Below are 24,741 nucleotides of genomic sequence, written 5' to 3' on the forward strand. Positions count from 1 at the left end.
GGCAGTTCCGGCTTTTGCCCTCTGCGTCAGCTTTCCCAGCTGTTCCAACAGTTCCCGACAGTTCCGGCTATTCCCAGCAGTTCTGGCTTCTGCCCTCTACGTTAGCTTTCCCGGCTGTTCCGGCTATTCCCAACAGTTCCGGCTTCTGCCCTGTGGATTAGGGCAATGTTATCCCTTAGGATCTCTCCTCCTACTAAAACCCAAAGACAAGTAGAGAGGAAGAGATCCCAAGTGTGTTGAAATGACTTGAAGGCCACCTCTATTTATACTAAAACGTTGAGCACAAGTGGGGTTTATTTGGTTGCTGGCCGACCTTGACGAATTGTCCCATAACACAAATAAATTCATATCTCCATGAATACTTATCGGAATCGGATGATCTTTAGATCAATCCTACACCTCTCGATGAGAGGGATCCAAGAAAAATATCATCTTCCATTAATAAGATGACCCACATGGAGTTTGGCCCTAGTTGCCAATTTTAACACTCCCTCTCAACTAGGGAGAACTCCATCCGCTGATCCATATGTTTGACTATACTATCTCTGCCATCAATGCCCTGCATTGCTCTGCTCTGCTGAGCTCTGCTTTGCTCTGCTCTGCTGAACCATGAAGAAGAAGAATTGATCGAGAATGTCTCATACCATTCTCCACTGACCCAAAGTTAATGTCATCTGAAGAGAGTGTGTCACATCACTCTTACTGGCCCGAAGTCAGTTTTACTGATCCGGAATCAATATCACAAGAGAGTGTCTCAAGCCACTCATACTGATCCCAGATCAATGGAGGTTATCCTAGCATAGGGAGTATGGTAGATACATCGATGCGTCCATCGATAGTACTACTATGGTCCCTAACCCCATTTCCCTGGTCACTGATCAGATGAGAGGTACTTCCCATGAGTCCCAGACTGCATGGGTAGGATGCCTCGACAAGAGAACTAATCATCCTATCCACAGGAGAACGAATCATCCTGCCCCAAAGTCGCCATGGGAGAACTAATCATCACAGCCCACAGGAGAACTAATCATCCTGTTTCACAGTTGCCACGGGAGAACTAATCATCCTGTTTCATAGTTGCCACGGGAGAACTAATCATCCCGGCCCACAGGAGAACTAATCATCCTGTTTCACAGTCACCACGGGGTATCACAGGGGAAGGTTGAACCTGTCATCCTGTACATAGCGCACCACCAGGGGAGGGTGAGTCGCCTTGTGGTCGTATGTTGCTCCAGTAAGTACCCCAAGCCCCCCAGAGCTCCCAGAGCTCAATGCATGCAACATGCAGGACCCTTATAAGAAGGTCTCTCAATGACTCCAAGTCGTTCAAGAAAGTCACAGATTTGACCTTTCCCCAGGGCTTTGACAAAATGTCTGCAACCTGTACATCAATCTCAATGTGATGGAGCCTCCTCGCTCATCGACTTACCATATCCCAGATAAGGCAGTATCTGATGTCTATCTGTTGGAGCAGTCATCGAATATGGGATTCCTCAATTATCGAATCCCCCTTCTGATTGTCACAAACAATCACAGTGGTATTCATCATGTGTACAAACAGCTCACTTAAGAGCTTCTGCAACCATGCAGCGTCACACGAGATCATACTCGTAGCTATGTATTCGGTCTCAACGGTGCTTATAGCAACTGCTTCCTGCTCATCCATGATATCGAAGCAGAATTCAAAGAGAACTAGCACTGAGAAGTGCTCTAATGATCCTCCACACTGCCTGCCCAGTCAGCATTCGAATAATCATGCAATTTCATATTTCCGGCAGTGTATCTCAATCCATGAGAGATTGTGCCCCGAAGATATCTCAGAAGATTCTTGGCACCAATCCAAATATGAGTTCACCATGCTAACTGCAAAACATATCTCCGGACGGAAGTTCACCAAGAACATCAACGCCAATAAGTTTATGAAACTCAGAGGCATTTCCCAAATCTGGTTTGACATCACTACCATATAACTTCTGAAAGTTAAGATCCTTGAGGTAGTCACAGGCTTGCAATTTATCATTCCACATCCGGAATCCAACTCCCTCTTACTTTTGCAAATGAGAGGGTCTGCACCTGTCAGAAATAGGTCATCCTCATAAGGTGCTGGTATGAGAAGTCTATTATCCACAACCTTCAAACAATGGTTTAGATCGGCTTCACTCTTAGTGAATCTCAGCTTCATCTAACAGCTATCAATCCTCTCATACTACGCGCAGGGAGTTTTGCTTCAAGCCATAGAGGGCTTTCTTCCACCTGCATACGTGAGATTCCCGATCATGAATCTCAAACTCCTCGGGTTGTTCCAAACCTGTGGTCCTGCTGCATGAGGGGAATGGTCCCCTTATAAGATTTTCCTTCGGTACATCTCAGACATGTACCTTCATGCTCTTCTTGAATTCAGGCATCCCTATCACCATCTGACTCACAGACCTCCGGTGCTATGTGTTAATGGACATAGTCCCTAGTGGACTTCCTGCAACTTGATACAAATTGCCAACCCTGAACCCATGAAAAAAAGCATCTTTGAAAATTCTATTTTTTAACACGTACCTTTCCATCGATGAGTGCCACCCTGTAACCTTTGACTTCCATTGCCGAAATGGACACCAGGTTCTTCTTGCGATCAAGTACATAAAAGAGATTCTGTAAATGAATCGAGTTACCCTCATTCAATTGAGGGGTAACATTCCCTACACCCTTTCCAGGATAGGTGGCATTGGCTCCAAGTATAATCCCACGATTGTTTCCATCTCTACCAAATTAGAGAGTGCACCCTTCTATCCGATGAAGTGCCTTGAAGCACTACAATCAATAAACCAGATTCCCAAAGAATCTGAAGGAGAGGGCCAATACAAGATAACACTTCTTTATCTTATCAAAAACAACATTTGATTCTTCATACCTGGGGTTCTTTGCTTTCTTTGAAGAGTCGGCCATTTCTTTCATGACCTGCATTACCTGTCATTCCTTTGATCATTGAAGATGTCCCTGGAATGATTGTTATCTTCATCAAGAGATGTGTCTCTGCCATTCGGACACTCCTTCGCATAATGGCCGAACTTATTACAACCAAGGCATCTGCCTTTCCTTCCACCCTTAGATCCGGACTTCCCAATGAAGTGATCTTTAGGTAGGCCATCAGAAACTTCCGCTGCGCCATTATGATAATATTCTCTGCTTCGACTTCACCCTCGGTGAATTTGAAGAGGGATGAGGAATCCACTGATCCTTTTGTCCTTTCCCAACTGTCTTCAGTGATTGCTCTTTCACTCTTGCTTGGGCATTGTCTTCACCTCAGCTCTGATACCATGTTAATTTTAGGTATGTTCTATGCTTATAGCAGTTTATTTCAATTTTCGTGATGAACACCTAGAGAGAGAGGCCGAAATCTCCAAGTGTGTGATGATGTCTAACAAGAATGAAAGGTTCCTCTACTTATATGAGGAATCCAAATTCTATTTTAGCCTATTATCCCCTCAAAATAATAAAATAATGGTCAAGTAACAATCTAGGTCACGAGCCGACCTACCTCATTATGATGAGATACATTTATATATGTCATGTCATTTTATATCGGTTCTCTATTTACGAGTCCTTGACTGGACAACTATCAGACTTCAGAATTCAATATTGACTATGATGGATCATTTTTTATTTGGCATCCACTATGTGCTTTATACATATTTATGTGCCAATGTGTTTATCTGATGTTGTTGCTTTATATGTTTATAATTTTAAAAAAAGACGAATATATTATGTATTTTTTTAAGTTTGCCAATTTTTTGGAAACGATGTTTTGTGGACCCTCCCAATTTTTTGCCAATTCAAATTTTTTCAACATTGGTTAATAGTAAATACATGAATAAGGGGCCATTGTTAAGAAATCTTAATCCGGAAGTGTACTGTAAGCACGTGTTCTAGGCTCCTAGATAGAATATCCAGCAGTAATAATGTTGCAAGGTGCATGAAATAAGACTTATCAGCAAAAGAACAGGGGACCTCATGACTGAGATCCATCGTTTTGATGAGAGAAGTCAGTGCCATAGACATTAGGGCACAGGACTTTCCTAGGAGGCATAGCTTGTTATGAATATGTACTATGAACCTTTATTTTGAGTTTGATGTGTTTATTTTCTTCATAAGTATCCAGATTATTACCTAACCATACTTGTTAAGGCTTTCTGTCCCCCGGCCAACCAAGACATATAATTAGTGTAACAAGTCTGATTAGGTTTTTTCTCAGGTGTTGGTTTGTTGATATAGACCCAACCATATTAAGTTGATATGATGGGGAAATATGGTGAAAGCTTCCAGATCCCCATTAGGATCTCCTTTTGCCAACTGTAAAATTCAATCTTATTCCATATTCAGTACCTTCAATTCCATTTAAGCAGTATAATTTGGTCAAATGGATGAATCAACCCTCTCAACTGGATTGTACCTAAAACAGTGGCTTTATGAGTTTTATTGTCATATCGTAGAGATAATCTCATTTAAAAATACAGCTCTGCTGCTTTTTGTTCATATTTGTTTACCTTGGCCTCTTGAAAGTTTTCAATGTTCATCCCTAGAATAGTTTCATTTCCACACATCAGACTTCAAAAATGGGATGGACCATTCCATGTACTTTTTATATGTTGTACAAGAATTGTTATCATAATTCATTTGAATGTACAAATTCTGTGTCTAGTTAGATATTTCTGGCTTCTTTTGACACATAGCACATGATCCACCTATGGAGGTTTTGATACAAAAAGTAATGCTTCTAAGTCTAGCAAAAGGGCTGAGTTAGATACAGAAATGTGGAGCAGGGGAAAACTGTAGAGAACAGGATTCTTAGACTTTCTTTTTCTCTTGTTTCTTTTATTTTATCATTTTCTTTCTTTTTTACGACCTATTCTGACTAAGAAGAGCTATCCTAACCATAGTAATGACCATTCAAATTCTGTAGTCAGATCATATTAGAAAGATCGAAGCACTAACAAGTGACCATGATTCGATGTTGAGGACACAGTGCCCAGGAAGAAGATGCTTCCATGAACCTGTTGAAAAGTTTTGATTCTCTTGAAGGTATCCAATATAACATTACCCTTATATGCAAGGGATTAAACAACAAAAATGGGCATTTACTTCATGACTGTATCATTATATCAAGAATTGCAATGTATGCTCCATAATCAATCCTTAATTGTAAAGATCTATACTTTCTTTACATGTGATATTGATTCCTGTCAAAACTTTCAAATTTATCCAACTGGTTTCCTCTTAACATTGTAAAAGTTTACTAGATAATAATAAATATCAACCATGCAGTTTATCATTTGAATGGTTCCTAGAGATACATGCTACAACTTAGCCCAAACCTCTTCTCTCTTAGCATGGAGGTATGATACGTTCTTATACAATGCTCATATACCAATAGAAACATTAGAACGTATTGTGGCACAGATGGGACTAATGATAGGCTTATTAAGAGATCCAGAACATGCTTATAATGTGCATGAAGATCAATATATAGAAATTGAAATAGAGTATGAGTGCAATGTTGCTTTCATTAACAAAAGTACAGATTACAGAAGCCAGTTCTATAGATCATGGAAGAACTCCGCTACCTTACTGGTATGATCTGTTTAAGTTAGGCATAGCCTTTTGGGATAATTCCGTTACCCTTATTTGAGGCAGTAAACCCGAGACTGCACATGCTAACCCCACTCTATTTTTGTTGACTTAATATAGGGCACGTGCTGTGTGATGCATAGCAGCCTACACAGGTAGGGCACCCTCTCTTCAAGTCACACAAAGGTGGCGTGATGAGCCAAATTGTAAGTGGATAGACACTGGACAGTCATTATTAAGAATGTGTAAAGCAGCTATAAGAGTGTGGATGCCTAAACGCAGAGCTGGATTTGACCCCAGTTTCATCAGCATCAAACCATAAAATAAAAAACTCTTCCCTTGGAATCATCCTAAAAACTAACAACATTGTTTAACTATATTATTTAATAAATTTTCTGATATGACAGTGCCTGTAGCTGAGCTAATCTGTTCAAGTTGGGTATCTCAGGCCAGTCTTTCTTTGAGTTTCAACCATACCTGCAAATCAGAATTCCTGTGACAGGTGCGTCAGTGGGCACTTATACTGTAGTTTCAGTCTAGATCTCAACCTGATTTGTTTAAGATGGTTGTTCTGGGGGAATTCAATTACAATTCCACTTTAATTGCATCCTGTTTTCCCGTATCGACGAGGCGGATTTGGGTTAACGATTAGAGTGTCAATTGCCACATGAGGTCACGAGTTCGAATCCCAGGAATCATTTTAAGCGCACCAACCAGAGACGCCCGCCTTTACGATCTATATAACAGAATACATAGAATTGGGCTCCCTGCCCACTGCAGAAAACCAAAGAATCCGAAGAGATAAATCCTACCACGGTTCCCTATCCAAAGAGGAAGAAGAAAAGAAAAGGAAAAGGAAGAGTATGGGATTCGGATCTCTGCCCACTTCAGAAAACCAAAGAATCCGAGGAGCTAGATTCTACCACGGTTCCCTGTCCAAAGAGGAAGAAGAAAAGACAAGGAAATGGGGAAGTAAAGTACCTTCCAGGCCAAGAGCAATAAAAAAGTCTCGAGTCCCCAGGCCCCTCTGTCGACATAATCTCCATTGAAGACGAAAAACCGACTAGGAGACGGAGGCCCTGCGGTTCGTAGCAGGTTAAGAACGTCGTGCAACTGGCCGTGAACATCGCCCACCACCACAACGCTGCAATTGCTGTCGACGTCGATTTCCAGGCAATTGGGCTCTCTGTGGAGGATCTTGGATGCCGACATTGCAAGACTGTCAAATACCGACACCGGAAGCACCGACGGGAGCTCGGAGGGAGCAACGTGTCGGGATGACCAATCGAACACCGCGGCCAAGGACTCTACCCATTCTATGCTCAGTGCTCCCTGCGGAGGCCATTTTATCGGTATCTCAAATGGTGGCGGTGGAGGGCCACCGCTGGTTGCCTGTGTATTGATATTCTCACCATCTTCGTCGTTGTTGCAGGGCGAGGCTATGGAGCTAGAAGCCATGAGAGGAAAAGAGAAGTCGGATGGATAGACGCAGCAGGGTGTCGATGTCGGACTTGCCTGCCTTTGCTTGCAGAATGAAATTTAAGTATTCTCTCTACTGCCAGACGCGACCCACGTGGTTTGCCTCCCTGGATTTTCTCTCATTTCTGCAGCACTCAGCCGACTAAAAAGAAATGCCATTCTTCATAAGTAATTCAAAAGGTCAATTTGGCACAAATAAAATTAAGTCTGAGACTTTATTATAGTAATGGCCAACCAGTCTCGGAATCTGCTCATGTGAGGGCGAGGAGGAGAAATGTGGGAGGGGAGACTTATGATACCACCAATTATTTTTAATGGTGAAAAAGTACGCTGCGAGAAAAAAAAATTGATGTGTTAAAACCTAATATTTTTTTACGGTTTTCCTATTTTGGATTTTATTTTATTCCGGACAAAAAAATTTAAAATTAATTCCGCAAGAAATATAAAAATATAATGTAGGAAATTGTGAAAACAAATAAATGTTAAATATGTTAATATAATATAAAATAAGTGAATTATGATAGAATGTTTGTTGTTGTAAGATTTAAAATATAAATTTGGCTTTTTTCTGTAAAGCTAAATAGATTATCCCAACAGCTAGCTGTCAGTATATGTGCATAATTTTCCCACTTGTCTTTGAAGGCCTCACATTTTAAAATAAAATGCTTTTCTGTTTCCATTTTTCCAGAAAAACAAAAAAGGCATACTCTTTCCTCCCACACTTCTTTTGGCATTTTCCAGCTCTGTTTCACAACGGAGTTGATGATAATTAGTCTTTAACTGAGCAATAAGAATTTTGGCTCTCCAGGAGATATTGGCCTCTATGTATGCTTTTGGTTGATGACTATGAGTGGGATTAAACACTTCAATATAGTACTTTTTCTTTAACTCCTTATCCCAAGTATGCTTGTGGAACTTATCCATAACAAAAGTTTTTATCTCTTTGTTGTTTATAGGACCCATGTTCAAGCAAATACCCCATTTACTAAACCATTTGTTATTTTGTTGTATCCAAGTTTTTTTTCCTGTTACACAATCTGTCATTTAAGACAACCTTAGGCCATCTACCCTCTTCCATTTGCTCATTTTTTTTAAATACCTTATGACTCACACCATAGCAATTGCTTCAATAGGAGCAACGTCTATTTCACTTAACAAGATAGCATAAGGAACTACACTTTTAATCTTGAATTTGTTTGTAATCAAACGCTTCTGAATTTTCTCAGTTTGTCTCCACTGCATGTCGGATGTATTGTTGGCCCGTAGTTCACAACCATAGAGAATCACCAGAATCATTAGAAGCCCAAAAAGAGTTTGAGTGTTTTCTAGTCCCATAACTCTGTCTCTCTACACCTGTTTTGAAAAGCAAAAATGCTTTCCAATCCCCCAACGTTCTTTCCTTTCTAAAACCATCCCAGCTTAGATTTTTGTTGAAGTCAATTCCGAGGTATTTGTAATTTGCAACTTCTTCCATAATGTTGCCTTCAAAGTAGAACTTATGCTCGTTATGTTTTCTTTGCTTTAGAGAAAACCACTACTTTCTTTTTGTTGATATTGACTTGCATCCCCACACTTCTACAAAAATGCTCAACGGATAGTAAGTGCTCTTGCAAACCAAGAGCCGATTTAGCAATCAGAATAAGGTCATATGCATACAAAAGAAACCTTATAACAAACTTGCCCAAATAGATACCATCACCCCCTTGCGAATTTAACCACTCCTCAAGCTTGTCGATATATAAACCAAAAAGGTTAGGAGACAGTGGGCAACCTTGCTTGACCCCAATATCGCTTCTAAAATTTTCAGAAATGTTTGTTGAAGTTCTAATTTTGACTTTCACCTCTTCATATAGCCTATCAAATTTATAGATAAATAATTGGCTTAAAAATACAGTAAGTGAAAAGCTTTACTCACCTTAGTTATATTGTTTTTTTCATAAAATATATAAAGAGACATTCAGATTATCATAACTTTATCTCAGTCATGTGAATATAAAAAATTTACATTAAAGTAATGAAAATATGGAGGAATCTATACTGAACATAGAATTTCATACCATATAGATGGTGTTAAAAATCAACTTTTGCTATATGTTGAAAATCATTTTTTGCTTTTTTGATATTGTTAAATTGAGTAATAATCTCTAGTTTATCTTATAAGGAGTATGGAATGAGTTATTGCAAGTGGAATGTTTATTGAATTGGTTATATCTTCTTCTTTTTTAAATAATGGGAGAATTTATCATAATTTAGTTGTCAAATGAGCAGTGGGATAGTCATCAGTAGATGTTATTCACAATTGTAGGTTGACTCATCACTGTTATTCAAGGAACCCTATTGTTATTGCATTCAAGAAAAACCACACCACTTGGAATTAACCGTTGATGGTCCATAAGGGGGCAGGATTTTACTCCTGCCAAATGCCTCTGGGTCATATGTTATAACTTGTTTCCTTATGTCCAAGAAAGACAAGCTCTTAGCCAAACAAAAGTAATTTCAAGGCATACTCCAAGCCCATTAAACTATGCACTAGATGTGGCAAAGGAAATGTTGTAAGGCATAAATTGAGGAACAATCGTGACATGTAAATAGTCATTGAAAATAAGTATTAATAAACAAGATTGCATGTAAAGGTGGAAGATAAAGGTAAATGATTTACATTATATGTGAAATTTACAGATAGTATAATGTTTGTAACAAAGATTGCCTCTTGATCTTCGAAGATATTTTTTTAAGTTTCAATAAAAAAATTGCAAGTACTAGATTATAAGGGAAGAGGTAAATAAAAAAATATGACATCGTGAACAACATGATGGTTATCTTTCCACATGTGAAATTGCATCACAACTTGTTGAAGACATCGGAGACTCGAGGAAGCAATAATGAACCTGCAAAAGGAATATTTTGTTCAAAATATGTAGAAGAATTACTGTTATTTTAGATATGGAATTTAACTATTGAAATTGATTAGAAAGAGATTGCATGCGAATTGTGTTATAGTGAAATTGGAACAAATGAAAAATAACTTAGCTTTGTCATGGGAATTTAAATACTTCTAGTCGAAAATGCAAGGCGAACGATGGCATATTGAACACCATTGAAGATTTATGCGTAGTTGAAGATGCATATTTCTTGATTGCCAGTCCGCTTGTATTTTTCGCATTCTGTCACGTTGATGTATGTGGATTATACATTTCGGAGTAGATTTTATTTTTAGTAATAATTGTAAAGTTGGACGAAGACGGTATAGTTTGGATTTAGCAAATGGTAGAAATATTTTTTCTATATTTTGTAATGTAATTATTGATGCTTCTATTTCGTTGCAATAACTATATAGTTGTGATATTTGTGAGTCCATATGTTATGTTCTAAAAGACAGATAATGTTAGAAGCAAGTACTTAAAAAATAAAATAACAATGTAATATTTGCAACCATGTATTAATAATCATTAGATTTGGCTATTGTTAATATATATAAAAATAGATTGAGCTTAATAAATATGGGAAACATTTTGGAGATGTTAATGTATGGATTGGAGCATATTGTTTGCAGAAGGCATTGAACGAAGAATTTCTTTTGCGAGCAATGTTTTTGTTGTCTTTCATTTTTATGTAATGATCGAAAGTGAATGCAGGGAAAATTCAAAGATCTTGTAGAGAAGGGACTCTTGAAATTGCTATGAATGTGAGACCTTGATGTTCAATTTTTCCAATGTTTATTGTTGCTTTTGGCAATGTCATACCTTGATATTTATGTATAGTTAATGCCAAAGCCATCTTTAGTGGAATTTGCGTATGTCGAGTTATTTTTATTACTGAAATAGGCAAGTGAGTGGGATTTCCTTCATCCCAAGGAGGCCAGATGTATTTGGGAAAAGCTACAACAACAAATGTTGGAAGTTATGGAGGTGCAGTTGATTCTTTGTAAAAGGATATACTTTCCATGAGGGAACCATTAACAAATTTGGCCAAAACCCAAAGGTTGGAATTTAACATCACTTTTTGGCCTTTGCATAGCAAGACAATTCACTCAAGTTGCTCGTCTTCTAAGGAAAGGCTGAAATATGTGTTGTCGTCTTCTGCAATGGATCTTGCGACATGAGTGTTTAAAGATTTTATCATTTGCTTATTATGGACCAATGTTTGAGCATTGGTTGGAAATAGATGCATGGAATCATGGAAAGAATGTATTTCATCTTTTGATAAGAAGGAGTCTATTCGTGACATGAGGATGTTATAATCGTCAATTGTTGAATTTGTTCTGGAGGATGTTTTTGAAAGTAACTTGGGTGATGTTGTCGCCTTGTTGACGAAATATTGTGTCTAATGTGATGATTGCGTTGAATGTGTTCCACAATGTGATTTTGTGGCTTGTGCCTACATATAGTGGTATGCCTTTGACGGGCAGTAACTGACTGAGATCACCAACCAATAGATTGGAACAACCACCAAACAAAGTGTTTCTTTGTAGTGGAAATGCCTCTTGAAGATGTTTGCCAATCTCGCTGAGAAGATTTGGCCCAATGAAGCTCATTTCATCAATTAGTATGTATTGAATATGCTTAAGTTCTTCTTGGAATGTTACAAGAGCATTGCCTTCTAATGGCATAAGATCCTTTATAGGAAGGTGGAGCGCAAAATGGATTATTGATGCATGTATGTTGAAGGCTGCAATGCCTGTAGGGGTGGGGAGAATGATCGATGAAGGTCTTGAGTTGGAAAGGGTTATGAGCATTTCTTTGATGCAATTTATAAGGTGGGATTTTCCAGTACCAGCAGTGCCTTGTATTATCATTCTTAGCGCAGGTAAAATATCCTTCTTAGAAAATTGATTAGAAATAATATTTAGAGATTTTCTTTGCATTGGAGATAATGAGTTAAGTTTCGTTGGGATATGTTTATTTGTTTGAAGAATGTGTTCGACAGAGCGGTTATTCTCAATGAATTGTATGCCTTTTTCTTGTAGATATAATGGGATAGTGGTATGAGTCCAATTATGGTTGTCATCAAAACCACAAAGGCCAAGCATGTCAAGGTCATTTATGAGGAGCTCATTTGTAGGGTGAAATTGGGAGAGTAATTCCCATTCATTTAAGTCCATGGTGTCTAGAGGATGGGTTTCATGAATAGTTGAGTTATCATTTGCAATAGGTTCAATATCAGATAGTGTGCGGTGTTGATGCCAAGGTTTGTATAAAGGACGAAAGGTTTTACAATTTGTGATGAATTCTTCAGCAAAATCTCCTATATCTCGAGCAATATGACGAAATGGTTTGTATAGCATAAGTTCAACTCGACAAAAATCAGTGCTACAAGGTTCTATTGTGGATGGTATTGAGGAGTAGCGTGGTATGACCCAAACAATTGCTTTCTCAGGTCTAAGTTTCCATTTGTTTGTCTTTCAATAAGGATCATATGACCAAGATCTTGCTAGTTCTATAAGTGATGTGGATTCTACGGAAGATGGGCGTTGGATGTATGTATCCATGATGCGTGGTGATGGAGAACAGGTGGTGTTATTTTGTGGAAGATGCATATAATTTTTTTGGCTTACATTTAAAGAAAAGAAGGATCGACTACACAATGTTAATGGTAATTTTTGCAAAATATGGCAGGGTTCTTGTGCTCCAACGTCATGATCAACAAGGGTTTTTGCAAGGAATTTTTGAAATGCGGATGTTGATAGGTCAACATTAAGTGAAGCCACGACAATTCTATGTAGCATGTGGTGGAAGCTTTCATATTTTTTTCTTCTTTGGATGCATATTTTGCGATCTATTTTTGTACTACATGTATTGAAAGTATTGGTTGGCGATCAACATTTGCACGTCAAATACATAGGATGGTAGGGTTATGGGTATTGAGTCGATCATCATTGCGAGTAGGGGTGTATGTCTTTTGGCCATTGGAATCAATGAACAAGGATGATTTTGGATGTAATTACCAAGGTGCTTTATAGTTACATTCGAATGAGGAGCATTTCTTTCTTAGGCGTGTCCTTTCGGTGCATTTTGTGTCTCGTTCAATGCAATTGATGAGTTTTTCATAATCATTAAAAGGATTGGGTCTGAAAATATGTCACGTGGACAATAGGCAAGGGTCTTCTAAATTTCCCTGAGTAATGGGTTGGTTTGTAAGTGTAGAAAGGCGAGGGTTCCAAATTGATATGTATTTGTCGAAGAATTGCTTAGCATTATCAACTTCTTCTATGTCATCCTAGTTGAGGCTTTCCATATCAGGTGACTTTTCTATCCAAAGGAAGCCATGGATGCATGTGGATCCTTTATGTTTCCGTTCATACCCGTGAAATATGCATTTTTGTCAGATAATTTTGCATTAGATGAGGTTTGATGTTTAGAGAATTACGAAAGTAATGCGGTAGAGTGCGTACCTGTACCAATAGTCTTTTGTCTGCAAGTGTTTCTCTAAGATAACTTCACAGAATGTTGTGAATCTATGGTGCATATATAGTGATGTTAAATGGGGGTTAGAGATAATGTTATCATTTCTCCATTTTTTTGTTTTGCAACATCAGGAGGTTGACATCTTGGCATGACTGCATGAAGATTAGGCCATTTTGTATCAGCTGCACTTAATGTGAAGAACAACATCGGGTAATCGAGCTGAGATATCATGTTTGTTAGTTCATTTTTAGCTTTGTTCCAAAAAAGACCTTGTGCCACATAGAGAGCAACTGAATCGCATGACTTGTTCTGCCAACTTCTCATCTAGAAATTGTTCTAATCGGATGTTGAGATCATGGATAGATGTTGGAAAGTTATCCGCAATGTTTTTTTTTTTACAAAAACGGAGGTTATTTCTTAATTGAGATGTAGCATCATGAGATTGTAGATGTAGTAGTGAAATTGTGGGTGCTTGCCGAACCTGTTATCGTGGTAACGTATGAGATGAAGTGTGTTTTCATGTAATTGCATTGCTTTCATTCTTGCTTGATTTGGCATTGCAACTCCTATGGGGAAAGTCATAGAGAGGAGACCTTCTATGTTGTATTCATTGATTTGGGATAGGCCAATTGGTGGCCATTCAATTATAGTATCAGAATGGTGGTTGTAGGCATGTAAATATTGTCGTATTTCTTGGATTTTTGTATTTGTATTGGAAATAGTGGGTATAAATGAGGATGTGTGGGATGGGTATGAGTTCACAGAATTTTCAGTGGGGTCAAGTGGTGTTTTAGGTGATAGGTGGGCAGTTGGATCTGTGGTATTGGAATGGTAAAGGGAGGAGGAGACATCGGTGGGGAATGTTGGTAAGGATGCTAGTGCGTTGTTATCAACGCGATCATTCTTATAGTATGGGTCATTTGCCAATTTGTATTCTAATGTAGCGAGCACACGATGTCTACTAACAATTCAATCATAAGCACGATGGTCATTACTATGACGAGTGACAATTAGAATGTCTAAGTCTTCAACACGTCGTGGCAACATGCTTGTGATTTTTGTAATGTCTTGTGGAAAACAAATTGTGTGGCTTGTGTATTTATATTGGCCACCACGTGTGCGTGTTACTTGAAGTATAGGGATAACCCTAACAATGATATTTTCTTCTATTTTTGAAAGAGAAGCAAGGATGGGTGGTTGAGGACAAAGGCCCATGTTATTTGATAATGAGAAGTGATGACCTTTTGTTTCAGACATGCATCTGGAGTAGCAGTACATTTGATTCGAATTGTGGATATGTATTCCAGGATATGATTCATGACAAATGGAGCATGGACATTTAGGTGCAAGTTTATCAATCTTTGCACAACATTCACGATGTGCATCATTAGTGTGAACATTGTTGAAAGCATGTGCAATGGAAGGGGTGGGGCAATGAGTTATGTATGTATTTGTTTGAGTGGTTTTCTAAAGATATTGAGAGTCTTAAAATTGTAAAAGAGGATTGCTTCCGAGGTGGAAAGTGTTAAATACGTAGAGGTTTGATGGAAAAAGTGAATTTGCATCATATGTTTCAGACGATGAATGTTGGTTTTTCTTTTCTTTTCTTTTTTTTGGAATTTGTGACGCCTTTTTTAGCATGATAAAGCGCACGTTGACGTGCATTTATTCGTTCTTTATTTGTTGCATGGTATCTTTGGGCACGTTTATAATTACAAGAAGCAGACATTTGCACAAGTTAAGGTACCTATATGCAAGAGAGGGGAAAACGAGAATGTTATTTGGAGATAAAACAACCATGTTGTTGTATAAAAGGAAAAGAAAAAAAATGAAGTTTTGAATATTTTTATGTTAATTTATGATTAGAACAATGTGTTTGAAAGAACATTTCAGTAATTTGCAACTATACATGAAGATAATTACATGTGTAATGCATTAAGTTCCCTCATTTGTTAAAAGAAAGAAAGTAAAAACAATGTGAATAAGTGTATGTACACAATGCAATAATAGATACAATGAAGGACGCATATTTATTTCAATACTGAATAAGAGAATTTGTTGAGAAGGCATACAATACTATATGGTCTAAAATTGTATTTATAAAGTAAAATAATACAAATTGCCAAAAAGCCAAAAGTACATGTAACGATATCTATCTATGATATCGACATGTTATCGATTGCTCGAAGGATGTTGTTGCATTCTGTTGTGAATTGCAAGCTTTCTTCTTTTATGATAACACATTTCGAGCATGATATTCCTATAAATGTTTCTAGCTTCACTAATATTATGAAGATGTGATCTGTCCAGAGTGTTTTGGAGACAATTTCCTTGATTAGATCTAGGTATGAGGATAACAAATAGAAGTCCTTTGCATTAATCCCAAGAATTGTAGATGTCGCGTCTTCGAAAGCAACTGTTGAAGTTAACTCACCAATGTGATCTTGTGTGTTGATCTTAAGTAAGTATATGTAATCACAATCAATTACTTCAACGTTGCATTTTGGGCAATACCATATGCTTGTGTTTTTTGGAATAAGTTTTTTCATGCATTTTTTCCATCAACGATAGACGGGCAAGAAAGGTAGTAAAAACTATCCATCCAAATTTTTGTTATTGTGCCCTTCAATTGGTAGAATGTAGGTTTCTCTGAGGAATCGATACTATAAATATTAGCAATTGTTATTTTTTTGGGTTGACGACCAAAAGAAGGTGAATATCTTGTTGTTAAGGATGTATAAGTTGTAGTGGAACCTTCATTTTTAAACCATGACTTTAGCATGTGGGCCTCTTCAATGTTAGGATCTACAAGAATAATGGATCTTGTTGTAGTGCCAACATTTTTTCCATTAAATTCTCCAACACGGGTAGACTTGATTGCAATGATGGGGTTATTTCCTGCAGCACATAAGGAGGAAATTTCTTGTGATACAACATCAAAATTTCCTCCCCAAAAGATCGCATCCATGTTATATCCAGACATGTCTTGAAGGTGTACTGTTTGTTTAGTAACTTTAGAGCTGCCTTTTCTACGTATAGTGCACGGATTGGAAATGTTAGTAACAATACCAAGAACATCAACAATTGAGTTGACATTTGTTGTTCTAATATCATTGATTGGTTTTATATTGAAATGCATCGTTGGGTTGCATGTTCTTTCGCTGGAAACATGCTCTATGGTAGATGTTGCATTTAACAAAATTTCCTAGTCATTGTTTAAGTGGTTGTATTGCTTATTAACCATTTTCACATTGCCTTTTGAGACAATGTAGACATTTCCAAGTTGGATTTTGTTCGGCGACATTGTTGAAACCAGTAATGTGTATTTCTCCACCTTCTGTATCGAAGAGGTCAAAGCTAAACACTTTACCGGGTCTGTATTGATTTTGAAATTATCGAAGAGGTGTTTTTCTTTGAACATAGCCTTTTATGCACCAGTTTAAATGGTAATGGTTTAGTGCTCTTATGGGAATATGGACTGGCATGACAGATGGGGTTGGAATAGGAGGAAGGGGGCAATGTCTTTTCGATGAAGGATCTTGGTTCGATGAGGAGGGAGTGTCTTCTTGAGAAGTGATTGAAATACTCAAATTTTTTGGATTACCAATTAAGGGTGCAGATGAAGTAGAAATCTCGAAGTCTAGTAGCGTTATAGACCTACATGGTAAATGATAGTCATAGGAGTAATTGTTAGACTCATAAGTGGTATTAAGAAAATATGTAAAGTTGAAATAAGAAAATTGTAACAAACTTACATTGATGGACCGATAGTTGAAGTAGTCCACCTTTTAACATGTATACTAGAACCCTTTTGCAGCAAGCTTGTTGCAACGAGGTCATTGAAATATGTTGGAAGCATAAGTCATTTCAGATGTGTGCCATCGGAGATGGAAGTACGATATCGTGAGTTGAACTTTGCATCGACTGAATAGGGTCAAGTTCAACAATTTGTAGCTATGGTTGAATATGAGTTGATCCAGAGAGCATTGAGAAAATAACATTCTTAGTAAGTTTTGTTGTCATTTTTTGAAAGTAGAGATAACAAAATAAGTACTATAGAGAGCAAAATTCATAAAGGTGGTTTTTTCTTTAAAATTGTTTATATGTGGTTTTTCTCACGTTAGATGTTTACCATTAATAAGATTCCTATAACACTACATGAAGAGTTACGAACTAAAGGGCATCAAGCATGTTCATATTGTTTGTAATTCAGTGGTTATCTAGACTTGTAAACAGAAAAATGAAGAGATTTATCACAACAACTTCCATATGATCATCCTCTTCCAAACATAGTTGAAACTGTAATTCAAAATTTCATAAACCTACCCATGATAAAAACAATCAGACAGACGCCCTAGCACCTGCTGAGAATATTCAATAAACCTATGTTGATTGCATAGGCAATGAGAATAACTGAGAAAACCTTTTACTTGATTTCATGTGGAGCCTTGGGAGCTTTGTTGGTGAGGCCTACAACCACCTGTACAAATTTTACACTCTACAATTATATGGGTGTACTTATAAGGGCACAATAAATACATATTTAATGTGTGCAAGATTAGCATAAGTTCTGATGGTTGGTCAGCTCGGGTTGAAATATTGTTGTTCTGAACATGAAAAGATACACATAATTCCTTTGATTGTGTAGAACTTATATGCTTTCTGCTCAACCTCCCCTCTCCTTGGCCCTCTATGTGCCAAGCTTCCTTATGCATGTGTGTTAGATAGTAATAAGGTCAGATGCAACATAGGTGCCTTGGATAGTAAGGTCAGATGCAACATAGGTGTAGTAGTTAAAGTTTTTCAATCCAAATACTATCACCATGAATTTTATCCATGACCATGAAGCTCAATTATTTGATGTTTCAAGGATAGAGGATGGCAAGAGTGCAGTCCAAGTTTTTATTTGACTGAAAATAAGCCCAATGGCTCCAAAATGGTAGTAAACAATAAAATTCCACAATAATAACATTCCCCGTGGTACAATAAATATCATCAAAGAAGAACCAATAAGTATTGTTTTCTAAAATTATTTGTCTACTCTGTTATAATTTTTGGACTGAAAAACAAACTCTACAATTATATGGGAGTACTTATAAGGGTATAATGGATACATATTTAATGTGTACAAGATTAGCATAAGTTCCATGCCTACCTTGCATGCTGGGCTATAACAGAAGGATAAAACAACAAAAAGAAAAATGCTATGTACAAGATATTTGCAACCACTTTCCATTTTTTGAGTGATCAACACTCTAAATATAAGTTCTGATTAGCTAAGGTCCTAAGGATATTGTTCAACAGGTTATGCCAACCCATTATTGTTTAATGGGTATTTTCAAGACTCAAGATGTGATGGTTGGTAAGCTCAGGTTGAAATATTGTTGTTCTGAACATGAAAAGATACACACAATTCCTTGGATTGTGCAAAACTGATATGCCTTCTACTCAACGTCCCCCCTCCTTGACCCTCTATGTGTCCATCTTTCTTATGCATGTGTGTTAAATAGTAGTAAGGTACAAATGCAACATAGAACATAGTTACTGATCAAACGAGAATTACCTAGTGCCTGTTTTTTTGAGATAACAAAAAATCACTCAATTTTGAAAAGTGGTGATTCAAAATACACCTTTTTTTAGCATATTATTGACACTTTAAATTTTTTTATGTATCAAGTATGAACATTTTTTTTAAATGTTCGTGATTTTGTGCTGATTTTGAAAAGTGTTAATGCAACATCAACACATTTTTTTAGAGGGTTTATTTTTGACACTTAAATTTTTTTATGTATCAAGTATGAACATTTTTTTTTGTTAGTGATTTTCATCTTGATTTTGAAAAGTGTTGATGCAACATCAACTCTTTTTGTTTAGAGGCCTTATTTTTTACATTTTAAATTTTCTAATGTATTAAGTGTGGATATTTTTTTTAAATGTTGGTGATTTTCATGTTGGTAAAAAAAAAAAAACCATGACAAAAAAACCCATAAAAATGTAAAATAAAAATAAAAAAATAACTTGTAAAAAAAAAATCTCATAATAAAAAAAAATAAAAATAAAAATTGTGGGACAACGGGCAAGATGACCAGGGGCCGATTCCGGGAATTATTTATTTAAAAATTTGATGGTTTTTTAATTTTTAATTTTATTTTTTATTCTAATGTTTTATTTTATTTTTGTAAATTTATTTTTTACTTTTTTAACTTAAAATAATGATTTTTTTATTTTTTTGGGTAATTTTTTTCTTCTTCTTAAATTATGTGTATTTTTTTTTATTATTTTGTTTAAATTTTAAAATTTTACAGGTTCTTTTTTCAATGTTCTATATATATATATATATTTGATTTTTTTGTCATGTTTTTTAAACTTTGTTTTATGTTTTATTACTTGTTATTATTTCTTAAATTTTTTGTGTTTTTTTTTATTGTTTTTATTTTTTTCAATATTTGAAATTTTGTTTTCTTTTGTATTTTTTTTTGTGTTTTTTTTTTTCAATATTAAAATCTTTGTTTTCTTTTGTATTTTTAGTTTTGTGTGTGTGTGTGTGTGCGCAAGGTGCGTGTCGATGCTCATCTAGCAACCTGATCCCATTATGTGCAATTTGATAGTTGATTTTAAAATTTTCATTATAATGAATCGAGTATGCCCCCACAATGTGTCAATTTCATAGTTGGTCTTTAAGTTTTCATTACAATGAGTTGAGTTCACCTACACTGCATGTCAATTTGATGGTTGATTTTTAAATTTTTGTTGCAATGTATCAAGTTGTCTTAGGCTAAGATTTTAAAATCGTTATACATTTAGCATTTAAAAAATAAATTTCTCTTGGTATAATAACTCTTTCATTCAAATGTTCATTTTTAAAGTTTTTTTTAGTCATAAATTTTTTCCATAATGTCGTGCTTGAAATATTTTGAAAACTTAAAATTTTTTTGTAGTCATAATCTTTGGTTTTAATTCCATGGTTGAAAAATTGTTGGGATTTTAATGTTTTTTCTAAGTCATGATATTTATCTTTAATGCTGTGGTTGAAAATAGTGATAAGTATTTTTTCTTAGCACCATGTCTGAAAATTGTTGGAATTTTAAGGTTTTTCAAAGACGTGATATTTTAAATTTAATGTCATGTCTAAAAATCGTTGGAATTTTAAGGATTTTCAAAGACGTGATATTTTATCTTTAATGTTATGCTTGAAAATCATTGGAAATTCAAAGTTTTTTAGAGTCATGACATTTTATTTTTAACGTCATTATTAAACAATTTGAAAAAAAAGGCGTTATTCCAACATCAAAACATTTCGTTTTCAGGGTGTTTTTTGCACAACAAATGTTGGTTTTTACTAACATTTTTAAAAAATGTTGAAAATGTACCCTGGGAAAAAATATGTTATTCCAGCATCATAACTTTTCATTTTCAGCCTGTTTTTTCATGTTTTTTTGGGGTTTTTGGGCTAGAGTACCTGTTTTGAGGTAATAGTTCCCGTTTGATTAGTAACTATGTTATAGGTGCCTTGGAATTATTTCTACAACTATAAAATCTCCTCACATGCCATGATGATTATGCTGATGGGGGCATCCACAGTGGAGTGGCACCTCCTATTAGCCTATTACTTGATCCTACAGGACCAATATGCCTTCTACTTAGCCTGCCCCAAAACACCCTTTGTAATTTTGTGTTAGTTATTAATAAGGATAGGGGCATCTATGTTGGTGCCTTAAAATTGTTTCTACAACTATACAATTATCCTCCTCTTCTACAGAAAATAGTATCTTGGTCTCCCATTTGCAAATGGCAGAGTTCTAATACCAAACATTGTGGTTGTAGTGACTGTAGTGATATTATCTCTATTCATTTACAGTCAATCGACCCACCTTACGGGCATTAGTTTTAGATTCAACCAGTAAATTTTGGTCAAAATAAGCATTTCAACAACTTATCAGGATTGGCTACAAATTCCACCATGCAAGGGTAAAAAGATATAACATAGAATATAAAAACTTCATTCATCATCCATATCATGTTGCACGTAAACCATGTTGAGATCTCCAGTATCATTTTTAACAGCAAAGTCGACTAGTATACCTCTATAGAGAGATTTAACAAGAAATTTGTCGGAAGAAGTAGGCTGCCCTGAAATCACCAATCATCAGAGAACATAATCACAATGTTATTGATCTTCTAATCTCGTTCTGTAGGATTGATTGTCTATGGTTTTGATAATACGTGCCAGGTAACCCTGAAAGAGACAAAAAAAATTAACTACATCAACAAGTTTTGTATTATTCTAGAGATTGTCCACAGTGCAAATATTATTACAAATGTATTTTAAATAAACACATAGAATGCCATAATTAGTAAGCTATAGTGTAAAGAACACCTTTGAAATCCAAAGGATTCCATGGCTATCATACCTGTAAGATTAACAAGTACTGTATTTGACCATTGCCTATATAAAATCATGAGCCACAATAAGAAGCTTTAGAGGATTTAGGAGAAGATATAGTAGTTAAGGAATAAAGGTTTTCTTTAATGGTTGCAAATTGGGCAAGGTGCACTACTTGGCACCATCAATGGTTATCATGGGAGAAAATTGGTTTGGGGGCTCTTAGGAAGAGAATGATGAGTAAATCTTCAGTAGTATATAAGTAAGACAATGTAGGTTTAAGGATGTCTAGATCTTGAATTTCTTAAACCAATGACTTCTTTGTAGCATCTCCTATAATTAAATCTCTTGAAATAATGAATAATTGGGTATTGTTGAGTGCAACTTTGTGCAAAATTTCAAGTGCCGATCTCGGCTTAGTGTGAAGAACCCACAACTGCAGTCTTGTGTAGGAAGGTAGCAAAAACTATAGTGGATAATGGTGAAAAAACATACTTAAAATTGCAATGATTAGTTGACAATAGTGCAAAACTTGGAAAGATGATTTGGACCAACTCAACCTTGATAAAAAACAAGTCAACTTTGATCCCCAAGAAGAGTGCATCCATCAAAATCTGAGGAACTAGTTACATGGAGCCAACCTTAACACCCATTACAACTAGAATCTCTTGGTGATCAAGTAGCAGAGCATGGATCCAGGAGCACAGATCTAAAGAGACCTGAAGACCAAGTCAAAGTAAACCCTAGTGATCAAGTTTAAACTAACAATATGTGTGATGTAGCACCTTTAGGTTAGCTAATCTGTTATGCAGGGATGATAGGTTGAGAGAATTTTGTGCTAATGAGTTGTACATTACTGGCATGAGAATCACACATTGTTGTGAGCCAGAGAACTGTAAACCTTTTGAGTTGACTTGGCCAGAGTCATACAATTTTGAATTTGGGTAATTCGAGCCACCAACAGATGATCACCTTTGTGCTTTATACTGTACTTGTATTTGTAATGTTTCATTAAATATATTTTACTGCTTTCACAAATATTTCTCAGGGAAATTCTGTGTGATACTGTCATGTTTTTTGAGTTTTCTTTGAGATCCTTGTGTAGGAGGATGTTTGTATAGGCATAGGCATCTGTTTTGTTGTGACTGTGTTTTAAAAAGACTGTAGTTACAGAAGATGTTAAAAAGTAACTCTGGCAGATATGGTTGCCCACTTTTGAATAAGTCATTCATTCATGGATTATATGTGTAGTCTTGGAGTTGGGTTTGACAGTGATTGACAATTGGAACATTTGTGTTGTTTGGACAATGGTGGATTTTTTTTTAAATTTTTGTGTCTCGACGCAAACCCCAAGAACATATGTTATGTTGTGACTATTTTTTAGCTAAGTTACTTGACACAATGATACATGGATTCAAGTATCCAATATGGAACACAGAACCCCGAAACAGGACAAAGATGTGTGTGTAGGTATAAATTACAAAAATGAAATATACCTGTGTAGACATAAATATGTACTTTTTAAAACTTTCAAATAGACATTAATCAATGATTAAACATACAAGTCTCAAGCATACACCATAAGTGATTGACTGGTAATTTCGGTAAGATGATTGTAAAAGAACATTGTTGTTCAAGAAATAATAGAATGCAACAAAACAATGGTAGTATGTAGCTGCACCAAACACAAGCAATCTTGCTCACCATTCTCTGTTCTCCTTCCTGCTAGGGTTTCTGTGAAAATTTGTGTGTAAAATGGGGTAAAATACCCCTTTATTTCTCAAATGAGCATGTTTTTCCCATCCCATGAATCCAATGCATTGGCACCCGTCCTTCTGTGAGTCAGACTTGCATTGGACGTCTCCTGCACATGAGGTGTGTCCAATGCCAGTCCAACATGTGGAAAGGGCCAGCCAACATGATGGTGAGCCTGATTCAATGGATTGCGACATTGAAGAGGTGATAAACATTTCAGGCATCCTAGGTTTAAGTATAGCACAATCACATAAGTTATTAAGTAGTAACTTTGGCAAAACTGATTACATAGTGATGAACATGTGATTACTTCGTAGTGTCATGATCCGGATTATCCACAGTTTCTTGTTCATTCTGCCGACGTTTCAAACCCCAAAGGGGCTCCATCATCAGGACTAAATCAGATAGAATATGAATGAAAGTTTATTGAGAGAAGAGAGCCTTGTGACCTGGATATAAATAAACCAAGAACCCTAATTTTATAAAGAAACCGACACATGATTTCTTATCTTTATTAATTATTAAAAAAATAAAAAATAAAAAAATGGGGTTTTTCATTTCAAAAAAGAAAAGAAAAGGGGTTTTTCATTTCAAAAATTTAATTAATTAGATGAGTTAAAACAAATTAATTAATTTAATTTAATTAATTAAATTAATTTATTTAATTCTAAATAAAAAAGAAATTAAACTAAATTACTCAAATAATTAATAATAACCAAGAAAAATAACTTTGATTATTAAATTAAATTAATTTTAATTAATAGAAATAGGAATTAAATAAGATCACTCAAATAAATATTAATCAAATAATTTTTTTTAAAATAAAATAAAATAAAAGTATTAGAAAGAATTATGAATTAATTTCTTAATGGATTTTAATTAAATTTAATTAAGATTATTTAAATCAAAATTAATTAATTAAAATGAATTAATTTAATTTAATTTATTTAATTAATTATATTAGAAGAAAGAGATAAATAAAAATTAAATATTAATCAAATAAAAAAATTTAAATTAAATAAAGATTAAAGCAGGAGAGAATTATAAATTAATCTCTTAATTGATTTTAATTAAATTTAATGGAGATTAATTAATTAATTAAAA

The 24,741-nt window shown here is 35.6% G+C and overlaps 1 protein-coding gene across 1 annotated transcript in view; it reads right to left on the minus strand.

Moving 5' to 3' along the window:
- PP7 (serine/threonine phosphatase 7) overlaps nt 1-7,388 on the minus strand; it is a 168,765-nt gene extending 161,377 nt beyond the window's left edge. Inside the window, exon 1 of the mRNA XM_089441187.1 lies at nt 6,598-7,388. Within this exon, the coding sequence (XP_089297313.1) occupies nt 6,598-7,074 (477 nt within the window). The 5' untranslated portion in view covers nt 7,075-7,388. The remainder of the gene's footprint in view (nt 1-6,597) is intronic.
- Between the last annotated feature and the right edge of the window lie 17,353 nt (nt 7,389-24,741).

Source organism: Pinus tabuliformis, chromosome 9, assembly GCF_031772625.1.
Source record: "Pinus tabuliformis cultivar Carrire ecotype Pingquan chromosome 9, CPIR1, whole genome shotgun sequence".
Classification (NCBI taxonomy): Eukaryota; Viridiplantae; Streptophyta; class Pinopsida; order Pinales; family Pinaceae; genus Pinus; species Pinus tabuliformis.